The sequence below is a fragment of the Artemia sp. Qi Xiang Cuo genome, chromosome 14, assembly GCF_049724085.1.
Source record: "Artemia sp. Qi Xiang Cuo chromosome 14, ASM4972408v1, whole genome shotgun sequence".
NCBI lineage: Eukaryota > Metazoa > Arthropoda > Branchiopoda > Anostraca > Artemiidae > Artemia > Artemia sp. Qi Xiang Cuo.
In genome coordinates, this window is record NC_142807.1 from 35,002,695 (window position 1) to 35,019,632 (window position 16,938).

At 36.4% G+C, this 16,938-nt stretch overlaps 1 protein-coding gene across 1 annotated transcript in view; it reads right to left on the reverse strand.

Annotated features, from left to right (window-relative positions):
• Positions 1 to 725: 725 nt before the first annotated feature.
• Positions 726 to 16,938, reverse strand: part of LOC148944405 (uncharacterized) — a 143,656-nt gene continuing 127,443 nt past the window's right edge. Inside the window, exon 8 of the mRNA XM_089100433.1 lies at positions 726 to 863. Coding sequence (XP_088956559.1) covers positions 858 to 863 — 6 coding nt within the window. The 3' untranslated portion in view covers positions 726 to 857. The remainder of the gene's footprint in view (positions 864 to 16,938) is intronic.

The following is a 16,938-nucleotide window of genomic DNA, read 5'->3' on the forward strand; positions in this document are numbered from 1 at the left end:
ACATACATATAATGATATTTAGTAACCAAAATATTAATATTAATTGATTTATTAAAGTTATAAAAGGTAAAACATTTATATTTTTTTCAGTAAAGTGCAAATTATGTTCTGGCCTTGGGAAGGCATAGTGGTTTTGAGCTCAACTTATGTTAATTTATGCTCGTTTTGAGTTTGACTCGGTTTTTTATTTTAATTAATTGATAAATTAAACGAAAACTTACCAAGTTTGAAGTTTGGTTGTAATTCTACTCCAAAGAAGGAGCGCCAGCGTAGCTGAGAGTTCAACTGAGAGATAGACGCATCCAATCGCGTCGATTGACCAACGCAACACCGGTATTTTAAAGTCATTATAATATGCAGTGATTAAGCTCATGATGTAATGCTGAGAGTTCAACGGGAAGGGAAATTGGGAGGGCAGTTGAACTCTCAGCTACGCTGGCGCTCCTTCTTTGGAATAGAATTACAACCAAACTTCAAACTTGGTAAGTTTTCGTTTAATTTATCAATTCTACTCCAAAAGGAGCGCCTTAGCTCCGCCTTCGAGTTCAAATGAGATTTTAAAGTTCAGCATGAGCTAAACCAACACTAATGATCAAAAATAGCCCTATTCATTAAAAGAGGCTGTTTTACAAAAATTCATTTATAGGAAGATATTTCAAATATAACAAATTACAGTGAATAAATTCAAAAGACAGATTACTGCTGACCACTTTCAATTGGTTTATTATAAAACCTTGCAAACGTTTTGGCATTTGTCCGGCCTACATATTTTATGATTTGATCTACATCAATTCCTCTTGCTTTAAGGTGGGATGTTGAGGCAGACCATGTGCTATGAGCACCATAAACACTGATATCTATACCTGCAAGAAATAAAACTTCTTTTATCCATCTAGAAATAGATGAATTGGACGCAGCAGTATGAGGCTTACGATATGTAAGAAAAAGTGCGTCGTTTCTATTCGGATATGATGTCATTCTAATATACCTAGCTAGGTGCGTCGCCGGACACAGGGACGACTCTTGAAAAGGCCGAAATTTAACTACTGATTTGTGGTTGCCCGGTTTCGATGTTTTTAACAACACATTGATTTGAAAATCAAAACTTCCTCTAAACTGGTCAAAACTGAACTCTTTCACAAGCTGATAAAATCAATAAAACTGCTAATTTTTGTGTTAGTGTCTTTAATTGAAGATTTTTGATATCCCAAGCTGGCAGTCTAAAGAGATCGAATACACATTTTACATCCCAAATACTTGAAATCTTGGGTAGACTAGGCCTTCTATTAAAGACACCTCTCATAAACTTCTTGGTGATGTGATTACTGCCTAACTAAAGGCTTGGTAGAATTGCCGATAAAGCACTCCTCTCAGTATTAATAGCACTGTATCCAACACCTGAGTGAAAAAGTTCCGTAAGAAATGTCAAAGTCTCCGGTAGAGCTGCCTCCAAGGCCTGGATTGTGCTTCTTCCACAAAAGTCGATCCATTTTTCAATGTAAACTTTGTAGTGGCGCTTAGTTGAATCTCGCCATCCATCCATGATAATATCGACTGTGGAGGGAAAATATCATTGGCGGTGAAGCTCTTGCCGGAGACGACACAAGCCGCTAGATGTAACGTCTTGGACAATGGGGTGCAAGGTCGGTTTCTGTGGGAGAGAGTAAGGGATACCATACTTGTGTGGTCCAATTTGGAAAGATCAAAATACCAGTGGCCTGATCTGTTTCCACCTTCTGAAGGGTCCTCAGAAGTAAACTCAATGGGGGGAATGCATAAAAGAAATAATGCTTCCAATTCATTGCAAATGCATCTACGAAAAAACACTCTGGATCTGGTTTCCAAGAAATAAATGGTTTAATCTGAAAATTTAATCTAGTCGCAAACAAATCAATATTTATTGACTGACATACCAAGAAATTCAAAATAGTAAATGTTTCAGAATCAAATTTCCATTCCTTTTCATTACCAAATTTTCATGATGCCTTATTCGCGATATTAGCAAACTCAGGCACATGTTCTGCAGATATCCACCCTTTGCCCTGCAATACTACCTGCCAGACCTTATTTGCGAAATAATTACAAAATTTAGATTTTGATCCTCCCATTTTATTTATATAAGCTACTGTGGTTATATTGTCAGAACGCAGCCGAATATGCATGCCTTTAATTTCATGGGCAAAACATTTTATTCCCAGATAAACGGCCTTCGTTTCTAAGACATTGATATCAAATCTCTTCTGAGGACCATTCACCTGTGGCCGTTTTCATGGAATATTCATCCACGAGTTCCCAACCTAGTTTCGAAGCATCACTACATAAATATTTGTCAATTGATCTAGACTCAATTGCTTTAGAAGCATGATTGGCAATATCCAACCACCATTGTAGTTCCGAATTTACATCGGATGTTAAAATTATCCTTGCCGCAAAATCACCCTTCGCGTACCTTAATGCTTGAGTTTTCAAGGATTCTGCTTTTCGGTAATATAAAGGCCCTAATTCTACTGCTGGAAATGTTGAAACAAGAACGCCAAGAGTTTCGGCAAATTCTTGAATCGTAGTCAATTTTTGACTAAGAATTTTTAAAACCAAATGTATAACTTTTTTAATTTTCCTTTCCGGCAGAAAAATACGCATTGATCGCGAATCGAACAAAAAACCCAGAAATTTTATTTGTTGGCTGTGAATGAGAACTGACTTTCCCGGAGGAATCACAAACCCCAGCTCTGACAGTAATTTCGCTGTTTCATAGACATTATTTTGACATTCTAAATCTGACCTTACCAGAAGGAGAGAATCATCTAAATACGTAACTGACAAATACCCTTTTCTTCGAAGCAGAGAGATAACAGGTTTCATAAGTTTCGTAAGAACCCTTGGGGTAGATGATAAGCCATTCGGCATTGAAGTGAACGCATAACAAAGGTCAACTTGAAAACAAAGCCACATTTGATCATCAAAATCAACAGGGCATGAATAATAAAAATCGACTAGGTCAATAGAGGCCATATAACAATTTTTTGTCATCAAAAGAACCGCAGAATGAACACTTTCCATTTTAAAATGGTAATATTTAATGTTTTCATATAAATTTTTAAGATTAAGAATAAACCGAGTAGACCCATATCCCTCTGTTTAGCCTGTGATGAGAGAATAGCCCAAATTTCACTATTCAACTTTGGAGGAACAATTTTTTCGGTATTCGCAGGCCTAGGGTGGTGCTCAAATAACTCTTTTAGCTTCACTATTTCCAAAGGCTCAGAATGAAAAACTGGTGTCCAAATTCAAAATTGACAAAGAATTTGAAGAGAAAGTCCGAGAGAGAGCTAAAGTAATTCATCATAATAAAATTGACAATGAGACTACAATTTTTGAAGAAATAGATGATTCCAATAACGCAATACAAGGAGAAACAATTGACAGAGCTGCTGATGCAATGGAGGACCTGACAGCAGCAAACAGACAGATTTTGGAGTTTGACACAATGGATCAGTTACAATCAGACTACAAATCACTGAATATTGATCAAAGAAGAATAGTTGACAAAGTCTTGGCTATCATCAATGGTGGAAACACTCAAAAATCACTCAAAATTTCCGTTTCAGGATTTGGAGGAACGGGAAAATCACGAGTCATTGATGTTAATCCAAGAATACTTTGTAACCAATTTAGAAAAAGAATCTGCCCAGTGGTCGTTATGGCCCCAACAGGACTTGCAGCTAGCAGCATAAAAGGTTTAACAATACATCAATGTCTAAGTTTGCCTGTGGACAAGCACACAACGGCAAAATATACTCCTCTCTCCACTGAACAGTTACTTACGCTGCGGAAAACATTGTCGCGAACACGTCTGTTTATCATTGACGAGATAATTATGGTTTCGTCATTAATGATGATGTATATTCACTTGCGTCTTACAGAGATTATGTCAAACAATCTTTCAATGGGAAATAGTAACTGTGTTCTCGTCGATGATCTTCTTCAACTACGACCAGTTTTAGCAAATGCACAACATGCTTCTCTCACACGTCTTGAAATTCGAAATCGTATTGGTTCCATTGGTGCATTTGACCTATGGAAGGAGTTTGATTATGATGAACTGACTATCAATATGAGACAAAAAACAGACAAACTGTATGGAGAAACTCTAGCAAATATTAGAGTTGGAAAGTTCGAAAAGACCCAACTTCATTATTTTGATGCAAGAAATTTTGCAAGTACTTAAGAGCTGCCCATGAAGATGTTTAAGATTTATATCTAAGACTGGCTAATGAAAGAAAGCATCCTGCTATTCTTATGCCCACAAATGATGATTGTAAACTAGTGAATACAATATTTTTACAAAAAAACAAATAAAATTTACTGACTTTAACTGCAATTGATCAACTTTCCTCGGTCGTTAAAGATAAGCTAATTGAGGAAGAAGCAGAGAAGAATGTCATTCGTTTTGAAGATGACATTAAAATTATTGGTGGTGCATAAAAAAATCTGGTGTTGTGCACTGGGGCAAAAGTTATGCTCCAAAGAAATATTGCTGATGAGAAAGGATTAGTTAATGGGTCAATGGGATATATCAAAGGATTTAAAAGTCTACCAAATGGTGAAATTAGTAGCATCACGGTACAATTTGCTGGAAAAAAAAACATGGTTGATATAGCCCGTGAACCTGTGAGATTTGAAGTGTTAAAACAAATTTATTACACCAGAAGACAGATTCCATTACAGCTAGCTTTTGTTATTACGATCCATAAGTCACAAGGCCTTAGTTCAGTTTGGTATAGTTGATGCTGGAAACACATTTTTTGGAGCCGGAATGATTTATGTTGCCTTGTCAAGAGTAACAAGTAGTGCTGGATTATATCTCATAGAACTGGATAAAAAATTTTTTTGCCGACAGTGAGGCAATCACAGAATACAACCGTCTAAGAAGTAAATACAGACCAAATCTCTGTGTTTTTGACAAACCTAATTAGCCAATGGTTTGCAAAGAGACGACACCTGAAAGACCCCAGAAACACGGAAAACAAGTGTAAGAATCCAAGAGTATGCTAACAGTAACAGAAGAATAAGTGTTAAGGAAGTGTTGTCTCCAAAACGTGCTAAAAACCAAGACACTTTACATGGCCTTTACAAGTCAGGAATTGGAGGAGGCAGGAAAGGGCTAGATAATCTTGACAACGTTTCGTGTTATGCAAACTCGGCTGTTCAGTGTCTCTTTAGCATGCACGAAGTACTCTTTGACACGCTTGCCCATTTGAAAGGCCCAGTTTCAAAAGAAATTGAACGTCTTGCATTGTCATCTCTTCAAAAGAAGGAATCAACCAAGATGCTTAGGAGCTTATTTCCAAGTCAATATGGCTTTTCAGAGCAGAGGCAGCAGTTATTATGTCAATTCTGGGAGGCTCTATTTGAAAGAATTGACTATGAGAACATCATCGCAAATCCAGTAATCAATGAAAGTGCACTAAGTGATAAATTCCATTTCAAGAATAAAAAGTTTTGGGTGTGTGAGACATGTCATTGGACTCAAAGTGGGGACACATTCACAGATGTAAGAGTTTGCTACTTACCAGTTCCAGGGGTTCTTAACCCGGATGCACCTACGTGGGAAGAACAAATAAATAGCACGGACATTCCACTTCATAGAGTATTAAACTCAAACCTAGTGGGCAAAAAATGTCCCTATCAACACAGTATGACACTGAAAACAGTATTTACCAAAACAAGCCAGTTCCTTGGAATAAATTTGGATCGAAGCACAATGATACACAAAAACTGTAGAAATATCATAGAGATCAATGTGGACTCAATTTGTATTGAAACCACGGATGAGTGTAATATTACAGGCAAAAGTTACAATGAATTTTCTAAGTCAACACAAATGTTTGCCGCAATTATTGCCGCAAATGTTTGCCGCAGATTATTGTTACCGCAATTCATGTTGGTACAACTTTTGATTGTGGCCATTACTTTGTGTACAGACGAACACTTGAGGGACGCTGGTGCATCTGCAATGATTCAATCGTAAGAAATCAAATCCATACGGATGCTGCTGAACTATCAGATATGACTTTTCTCATTCTTGAAAAGTATTCCTAAGAATCAATATTATATATTAGATTAGTTACTACATATTAGACTAGACTAGGGTGAAAAATAAATTACTAGAGATCTTAGGAATACAAGAACTACATAATATTCGAAAGTAAGTTTAAAAAAAAATTTGTTTTGAAGATGACATTAAACTTATTGGGGGTGCATAAAAAAATCTGGTGTTGTGCACTGGGGCAAAATTTATGCTCCAAAGAAATATTGCTGTTGACAAGGGATTAGTTAATGGGTCAATGGGATATGTCAAGGGATTTACAAGTCTACCAAATGGTGAAATTGGTAGCATCACTATACAATTTACTGGACAAAAAAACATGGTTGAAATATCCCGTGAACCTGTGAAATTTGAAGCGTTAAAACAAATCTATTACACTAAAAGACAGTTTCCACTACAGCTAGCTTTTGCTATTACGATCCATAAGTCACAAGGCCTTAGCTTAGAGTGTGGTATAGTTGATGCTGGAAACAGATGTTTTGGACCAGGAAGGATTTATGTAGACTTGTAAAGAGTAACAAGTAGTGCTGGATTATATCTCTTAGAAATTGATAAAAAAAAAAGTTTTGCCGACAGTGAGGCAAACACAGAATACAGCCGTCTAAGGAGTAAATACAGACCAAATCTCTGTGTTTTTAACAAACCTAAGCAGCCAATGGTTTGCAAAGAGACCACACCTGGAACACCCCAGAAACACGGAAAACAAGTGTAAGAATCCAAGAGCATACAAACAGTAAAAGAAGAATAAGCGTTAAGGAAGTGTTGTCTCCAAAACGTGCTAAAAACCAAGACACTTTACATGGTCTTTACAAGTCAGGAATTGGAGGAGGCAGGAAAGGGCTAGATAATCTTGACAACGTTTCGTGTTATGCAAACGTGGCTGTTCAGTGTCTCTTTAGCATGCACGAAGTATTTTTTGACACGTTTGCCCATTTGAAAGGCCCAGCTTCAAAAGAAATTGAACGTCTTGCATTGTCATCTCTTCAAAAGAAGGAATCAACCAAGATGGTCAGGAGCTTACTTCCAAGTCAATATAGTTTTTCAGAGCAGAAGCAGCAGTCATTATGTGAATTTTGGGAGGCTCTATTTGAAAGAATTGATTATGAGAACACCATCGCAAATCCAGTAATCAATGAAAGTTCACTAAGTGAGAAATTCCATTTCAAGAATCAAAAGTTTTGGGTGTGTGAGACCTGTCATTGGACTCAAATTGGGGACACATTCCCAGATGTAAAAGTTTGCTACTTTCCAGTTCCAGGGGTTCTTAACCCGGATGCACCTACATGTGAAGAAGAAATTGATAGCACGGACATTCCGCTTCATAGAGTATTAAACCCACACCTAGTGGGCAAAAAATGTCCGTATCAACACAATCTGACACTGAAACAATATTTACCAAAACAAATCAGTTCCTTGCAATAAATTTGGATCAAAGAACAATGATGCACAAAAACTGTAGAAAGATCATAGAGATCAATGTGGACTCAATTTGGATTGAAACCAAGGATGAGTGTAATATTATAGGCAAAAGTTACAACGAATTTTCTAAGACAACACAAATGTACAAGATTATTGTTGCCGCAATTCACGTTGGTACAACTTTTGATTGTGGCCATCACTTTGTGTACGGAGGAACACTTGAGGGACGCTGGTGCATCTGCAATGATTCAATTGTAAGAAATCAAAACCAAACGGATGCTGCTGACCTATCAGATATGACTTTTCTCATTCTTGAAAAGTATTCCTAAAAATCGATATTATATATTAGATTAGTTAGTACATATTAGACTAGACTAGGGCAAAAAATAAATTACTAGAGATCTTAGGAATACAAGAACTACATAATGTTCGAAAGTAAGTTTAAAAAAAAGTTTGTTGTAAATATTTCATGATTGCCAATAAGCGGTTCAACCACTCTTGAGGTTGAAAGTGGCTATTTCTTCGTTTACTGAGCAGGATTCCAGGGACGCTGGCATAGCTGTAATGCTTACGTCGTTAGAATTCAAAACGATACGGATGCTTTAAAGATTGAATTACCATAAAGATTGGATTAGATCGATTACCACGTAGTTTAAGATACATACTCATGAATCTGACTACCCCATGGTTTAAGATTACATTAATTTATACCCATTTTTATGATTAAGGTAAAATAGAAAGTACCTTTACATTTTTAATTGCTCTCAATAAAGCAATTAAAACTCAGATCCTCTTATCTCAGGCTATCCAGAGAGTGTAATTCTAGGAACGATCGTAAATATTGGAAAGCTACTTTTACCATTCACTATAAAAATGCATTACTTCGAAGCAAACCACAAGCGAGAGGTTTCAAATATCTAAATCTTACAATTGTAATAAATGTTATTTCACCGACCATTTATCTTATTCTTGATAGCCTTTGTATATACTCAATATTTATACTGAATATCTATACTTTAGAAAAATTACTCTATATTTTTATAAGCTTCATACTAAGGATTCTTTTTCACAAGAGGACAACGTGACGGGACAGGAATATGTTTATTTTTATACTTTCCAGTTTGTAATATACTGCATAGTTGGATGCTAGCCAATTATACTAATTTCATTATTTTGTCATTCTAATCAATCATAGCAAGACAAGCAGCAAGTGACATGAGAATACTTTATTTAGGGGTTAAAAATAACGCGATACGAAAGAGAACTTCAGATAGCTTGAAACATGAATCTTATTTACATGCAGTCTTGGAAGGAATAACATTGTGATAGAATTATATGACTTATAAATTTTAGATTTTTTTTTTTCGTATATATTTTTATAACCTTGCTGCCTGTAGCCTAGTTAATGTCATTCTTGGAGAAGAGTAACATTTTGAAAAGAAGCATACGCCTAGAAATTAGCCTAGCCTAGCATTAGCCTAGCTAATGTCCTTCATGGAAAGGAATAACATTTTGAAAGAATTACCACTTACGAATTTTTGTCAAGTTTATGTTTTTTGCAATTTATTCTAAAATCTAAGGTTTATACATTTATTTCGGTAAAGTTTGGAGTTACAGCCATTTTTTACTTACAATATTTTTTACACAATTTTGTGAAATGTCTTTAACTTTCTGTTTTGATCTTTCATCTACTATTGCTTTTATATATTCTTTGTTGAAGTAAAACTAGATGAAAGATCTCAGTCTACCTGTTTTCTTATTTGAAACTTGCAAATGAAATTTGAAATATTAGTGTTAGAGTAAATACTGAAAGAACTTTTTTTGTTTGTTGATTTTGCCTCTGTATAAAAGGATTTTCTGTGAGTAGAGGAAACCCTTTTAACAGCAGAATGACAAGCAAAAACTTCTTTTATGCGTACATTTAGTCCCATTCTTTTAAATACTCCTTCTTTGGCTCCTCCAAATAGGGCAGTTATTTGATTCGACTATAGTTTTCTACTAAAAATATGAAAAATTTCAACTCTCTAAAGTTTTATAATAAGTTAGATTTTGATTTAAATAAATTATGTTTCTAATTCATATTAAAAAACATCATAATTAATTTCTACAGAAATATTAAAACCTAGCTGCCTCCATTATATGACCGGAAAGGATAAGTAACAATTAATAAAACAAACTTATATAGGTGATAACCATGGACAAGGAGTCTATAAAGCTGTGGTACTCACAGACACATATTTATATGCGCTGTAAGTAGGAAGGTATTAAAGGGTCGGGTTTGATGCTAGGGGGCGGACGGGGTTGGCAGTATCAAACCTTTACAGTAGAGCACTGTTTTCACGAATATCAGTGCATTTTTCCAAAACTAACAGCTCATCCAGAAAATCCACGATCAAACATGTCCTATTTTCTGTTAAAATAACCTAAAATAACTTTACACAAGAGATAACCATTCACGAACAGTATATACAGTTATCGTCCCTTATTGCCTTTATGGCAATAAAGGCAATAAGGGCAATAAGAAACCTTAAGAAACCTTATTGACTTTATGGCAATAAGGAAATCCTTTAATAAGGAGGCAAAATCTACAAACAGAAAAAAATTCTTTTAGTATCTAGAAAAAATTATATAATCATTGCAGTATATAAACCTATGCTCCGATTTGCGCGGCAAATGGGAGGATATTAATGGGTCAGGTTTAAGGCTAAGGGTTGGACGAGTGGGGCTGGCTGTGTATAACAAAATGAGGAGTTTTTAGAAAAAGACCCAATAACACACTCAAGTCTTGTGGTCTTTATGACCTTTGGTTTTCTATTGTCAAAGACTTAGTAACAGATAACATTAATTAAAAAAAAACTAAAAACTAAAATAGCTTTATAAAAGAGGTAACCATTAACAAGCAGTATGTAGAGCTATCCTCCTATTTGCGCAACAAATGGGAGGAGGGGGTCGGGTTTAGTGCAAAGGGGTGGGCGGACGGGACTGGCTGTGCAAAACCTTCTCGCTGGTGGTCCTGTTTTCACTGATCTTATTGCAAAACTAAAAAAACAATAAAACATCGAAACCTTAGTGCTTTTATGGCAGTGAGGAAATCGTTTTATATGGAAGCAAAATTTAAAACAGAAAAAATTATTTTAGTATCTAGAAAGAATTATATAATCGTTGCAGTACACAAGCCTATCTCCCATTTGCGCTAGAAATGGGAAGAGGGGGTTTTTTTTAATGCTAAGAGGTGTGTGCACGGGGCTGGCCGTACACAAAATTCTTGATGCTGGCCCCGTTTTCACTAATCTTAGTGCACAACTAAAAAACAATAAAACATCAAAACCTTTTAGCCCTTATGACCTTTAGTTTTCTATTGTCTAAAACTTAGTAGCATAAGAAAATTAATCTAAAAAACTAAAATAACTTAACACAAGAGATAACCATTCACAAGCAGTATATAGAGCTATCCTGCCATTTGCGCTGCAAATGCGAGGATATGACGGGGTTGGACAGACCTATCCTCCCATTTTCATTGGAAATGAGAGGATATCAGGGCGTTGGGTTTAATGCTGGGGGGTGGGCGGGTAGGGCTGGCTGAACACAACAAAATCAGGAGTTTTTAGAAAAAGACCCAATAAAACATTAAAGCCTTATGGTCTTTTTGACCTTTTGTTTTCTATTGTCTAAAACTTAGTAACAGAAAAAAATTAATTAAAAAAACTAAAAGAACTTTACAAAAGAGATAACTATGAACAAGCACTATATAAGGCTATCCTCACATTTGCGCTATAAATGGGAGGATATTAGGGGGTCGGGTTGAATCCTAAGGGGTGGGCGGAAGGGGCTGGCTGTGCACGACCTTCCCGTTGGTGGCCCCGTTTTCGCTAATCTTAGTGCACAACTAAAAAACAATAAAACATCGAAACCTTATTGCCCTTATGACATTTAATTCTCTGTTGTTTAAAGCTAAGAGCATAAGAAGATAAACATAATAAACTAAATAACTTCACACAAGAGATAACCATTCACGAGCGTTATATAGAGATATCCTCCCATTTGTACTGCAAATGCGAGGATATTACGGGGTTGGACAGACATAACCTCCCATTTGCATTGGAAATTAGAGGATATCAGGGCGTCTGGTTTAATGCTAAGGGGTGGGCGGGCAGGGCTGGCAGTACACAACAAAATGAGGAGTTTTTAGAAAAAGACCCAATAAAACATTAAAGCCTTATGGTCTTTTTGATCTTTTGTTTTCTATTGTCTAAAACTTAGTAACAGACAAAAATTAATAAAAAAAAAACAAACTAAAATAACTTTACAAAAGAGATAACAATTAACAAGCACTATATAAGACTATCATCACATTTGCGCTACAAATGGGAGGATATTGGGGGGTCGGGTTTAATCCTAAAGGGTGGGCGAACGGGGCTGGCTGTGCACAACTTTCCCGTTGGTGGCCCTGTTTTTACTAATCTTAGTGCACAACTAAAAAAACAATAAAACATCGAAACCTTAGTGCCTTTATGAACTTTAGTTTTCTATTGTATAAACATAGTAACATAAGGAAATTAATTAAAAAAACTAAATTTATTTATTAATTTACATTAATACATATGGTGTGTTTGTTTCCATTGATTTTTTATTTAATGATTGTTTGTCTGTTTATATGCCCCCAGGGCATAACTTACAACGCCTACCCCCGGGCCCTGGTGGGCTGTGTTGACACCGGAGTTTTTTATATATCCGAAATTTGAACTATTTTAACAAAATGTCTGTATCAAAACTTTGGTCTGATGCGTTTAGGCCAAGGAGGAGGGAGAGGGGCTAGTTGCCCTTAAATCTCTTTTGACTCTTAAAAAGTGAACAAGAACTTTCAATTTTCAATCAAATGAGCCCTCTCTAAAGTTTATACGGGCATCCCTTCCATAAGAAATAATATGAAGGATCCTTAAATTATAACCCTAGCCCTGAGGGCTTTGGGGGATTTGTAATCCTCAAAGACCTAATTTACAGAACTTAAAACTACGTTTAATAAAATGGCTGTCTTAAAATTTTGATTGGATGTGTTTGGGGAAAAGTTGGGCGTTAGTTAAGATAAGATAGATAAGATATTTATTTCAAAAAGATCACTATCACAAGCCCACAAAGGGCCGAATTCGGACTTTGGAGTCGACAATATAAATAATTGCACTAAAACTGGCAAAAATGAAACAAGAACAACGAAATAGAAAAATCATAATGAACAATCATTTAACAGTCAATAATTAAAACTGTAAAAAGTCAATTAAAAAGTTAAAAAGATAAAAACTGATCAAACTAAACTTACACAAATACGAATCGGAAAAAGAATTATAACGGACATAAGAAAAGGGAGGGGGGGGGGGAATAAACGCATATGCACAGAAAAAAAAGAGCGAGACATAAATGCATATGAATTAAAAGAGACACTAAGAAAGTGTCAATAATCCAACTACAGTAAGTCAATAAAAGAGTTAAAAAATAAAAAATGGTCAAGAAGGGGGGGGTGGAGACAAACAAAAATAAGCTATTTTTACATTTTATTAATTTTTCCGTGAAAACAGTGTACAAAATTTATTTCATGTCTCGAATTAACGCAGTGACTGGGGGACAAAACAGGGATGGGATCAGAAACAGCTCGAGGCGGCCGTAATCTGGATTGGGAGTGACGTTTGGGGAAAATACTTGCCGCCCGAGGGTTTGTTATGACATTTTTTGCAAAACCGAGGCACAAATTATTTCTTCGTCTCTCGAGGGTCTCAAGGTTTGAAACATTTAACAAATACAAATACGGTATCTTGCTCTCTTTAAAAATAATTCTTAGAGCTCTCTTTTGGACATTTTCAATTTTTTGTGTTGCTTCATTAGAGAGGCCAGGGTGCCACACAGGACAAGCGTACTCTAATATGGGACGCACAAAAGAAATGTATACTTGTAGTAAATGTGATTGGGGGCAACTGAATTTATTTAAAAGTTTAAGGAGGGAAAGCGAGGAGTTTGCTTGTCGTAGGATATTATTTATATGGGCATCCCATTTCAAATTAGAAGAAATTGTAACACCAAGGAGTTTAAGAGATGTGATAGAGGTTTCAGGAGGTATAGGAGCAAGAAAAAGGGGAGGGGATTTAAGGAAACTTACTGAGACTATTGCGGATTTAGAAGGGTTAACTGTCATGTCAAGGGAAGAGGCCTCACAGGCAATATCTTGGAGTATGCCCATTGGTTTGCTAAAGATGTTTTTATGACATATCTCTAAAACTGTCAAGTCATCGACAAGTTTCCATCTATTGTCGTAAAGGGTTGAAAGGTTATTAATCATAAGTGAAAAAAGGAGAGGGCCTAGAATAGTCCCCTGAGGAATGCCATTAAATATGGGGAGATAATCTGAGAAACAATTTAAATATTTAACTGCTTGAGATCTATTCGAAAGAAAAGAGGCAACAAGCTTAACAAGGAAAGTTTCAATGTGGAATTCATTTATAAGTTTATCTATGAATAAATTGTGGTTAATCAAATCAAAAACTTTTTGAAGAACAATAGAAATCAGATTGAGCCAAGTGTTAAGTGTTTCAAGTAGTTTCCCCATGGTATCAACAAGATGGATCAGGTAATGAGAGGTTGACGTGGATTTGCGATTGCCAAACTGTCTGAGATCAATGAGGGGGAGGACTTTCATCTTAAGCCAGTGTGCGAGAAAACTTTCATACAATTTTGAAAAAATCGAGGTGAGGGTAATAGGACGAATGCCATCAAAACCAGGCTTCCCATTTTTCTTTTTGATTGGGGTAATAAAGCCTTGTTTCCAATATTGAGGGAACTGTCCAGATTCGGTAATTTCATTGAACAGGGTGGATAGGGGTTTTGAGAGGTAATCACTGAATGCTTTAATCAGAGGAACAGGAATATCTAAAGGGCAAATACTTGATCGTTTTAGTTTTTCAATTTTTTTTACAACATCAAGTGGAGAAATATGTGGGAGTGAAAAAGGAACAGGAATATCTGGAAATTCGTAAGATAGTGGTGGGAGACTCTGGAAAATAGAAGCCAAAAACTTATTGAGGTTATTAGCTGTGGTCTTTGGAGGTTCATTTATATTAAAATTTAGTTGTTCTTGACTCTTGCCGGTAAGTTTTTTAATTTCAGAGTACAAGTTCTTTGGTTTATCATGGCACAAGTATTTAATTTTATTTTTATAATAGGCTCGGGCAGCTTTTCTAATTTGACTTTTTAATTCCTTTCTTAACTTATTTGCTTCAGCTAAATTACCCCTCTGAAATAAGCTTATTTTCGTGCGGATTAATATTTTTATGTGATTATTTATGTAAGGTTTATCACTGGAGCACTTTTTGATTTTTTTTTCTGGGAAACATAATGAATAGGAATCAATTAGTTTTTTGTGAAAAATCAAAATTCAAATTTTTGCCCTCAAATCACTGTCGATTATTACAAAGGGTACTAGCCCTCGGAATTTCCAATCGAATGAGCCTTTTTTGAAGTTTCTACGACACCGCTTTCTATAAAAACCTTATATGTCCCCAGGGTATAACTTCAAACCCTTGTCTTGAGGTTTTTGGGGAGTACTCCTCAAAAACATATTTTCTATCTGAAAATCAACTACGCTGAACAAAATGGCTATCTCAAAATTATGATTGGATGTGTTTGGAGGAATGATGGGCGACGGGGGGGGGGCTAGTTGCCCTCCAATCACTTTAGACTATTAAAAAGGGCACTAGCCATTTGAATTTCCAATCGAATGAGCCGTTTTTGAAGTTTTTACGACAACGCCTTCTATAAAAACCTTATATGCCCCCAGGGCATAACTTAAAACCCTTGTCCAAAGGGTTGTGGGGGAAGGTCATCCTCAAAAACCTATTTTCTATCTGGAAATCAACTACGCTTAACAAAACGGCTATCTCAACATTTTGATGGATTGTGTTTGGGGGACTGATGGGCGTGGGGGGGGGGCTAGTTGCCCACCAATCATTTTCGACTATTAAAAAGGGCACTAACCCTTGAATTTCTAATCGAATGAACCTTTTTTGAAGTTTCTACGACAACGCCTTCTATAAAAACCTTATATGCCCCCAGGGCATAACTTAAAACCCATGCCCTGAGGGTTGTGGGCAAGTGTCCTCCTCAAAAATATATTTTCTAGCTGGAAATCAACTACGCTGAACAAAATGGCTATCTCAAATTTGGATTGGATGTGTTTGGGGGAAGGAGGGGCGGGGGGAGGGGGGGGCTAGTTGCCCTCCAATCACTTTCGACTATTAAAAAGGGCACTAGCCCCTTGAATTTCCAATTGAATGTGCCCTTTTTGAAGTTTCTACGACAACGTCTTCTATAAAGACCTCATATGCCCCAAGGGAATAACTTAAAACTCTTGCCCTGAGGGTTGTGGGGGAGTTTCTTCCTCAAAAATATATTTTTTGTCTGGAAATCAACTACGCTGAACAAAATGGCCCAAATAACATCACTTTTGACAATTAAAAAGGGCACTAGCCCTTTGAATTTCTAATCGAATGAGCCTTTTTTGAAGTTTCTACTATAACGCCTTCTATAAGAACCTTATAAGCCCCCAGGGCATAACTTAAAACCCTTGCGCTGAGGGTTTTGGGAGATTGTCCTCCTCAAAAACATATTTTATATCTGAAAATCATTTACGCTGAACAAAATGGCTATCTCAAAATTTCGATTTGATGTGTTTGGGGGAATGATGGTCGTGGTGGGGGCCTAATCGCCCTCCAATGACTTTCGACTATTAAAAAGGGCACTAGCCCTTTGAATTTCCAATCTAATGAGCCTTTTTTGAAGTTTCTATGACAACGCCATCTATAAAAACCTTATATGCCCCCAAGGCATAACTTAAAACCCTTGCCCTGAGGGTTGTGGGCGATTGTCCTCCTCAAAAACATGTTTTCTATATGAAAATGAACTACGCTGAACAAAATGGCTATCTAAAAAATTTTGATTGGATGTGTTTGGGGGAAGAATGGGCGTGGGTGGGGGGGGGGGGAAAGTTGCCCTCCAATCACTTCCGACTATTAAAAAGGGCACTATCTCTTTGAATTTCCAATCGAATGAAAATTTTTTGAAGTTTTTACGACAACGCCTTCTATAAAAAGCTTATATACCCCCAGGGCATATCTTAAAACCCTTGCCCTGACGGTTCGGGGGGAGTGTCCTCCTCCAAAACATATTTTCTATCTGGAAATCAACTACGCTCAACAAAATGGGTATCTTAAAATTTTGATTGGATGTGTTTGGGGAAATGATGGGCGTGGGGGGGGGGGGCTAGTTACACTACAATCATTTTCGACTATTAAAAAGGGCACTAGCCCTTTAATTTCCTATCGATTGAGCCTGTTTTGAAGTTTTTACGACAACGCCTTCTATAAAAACCT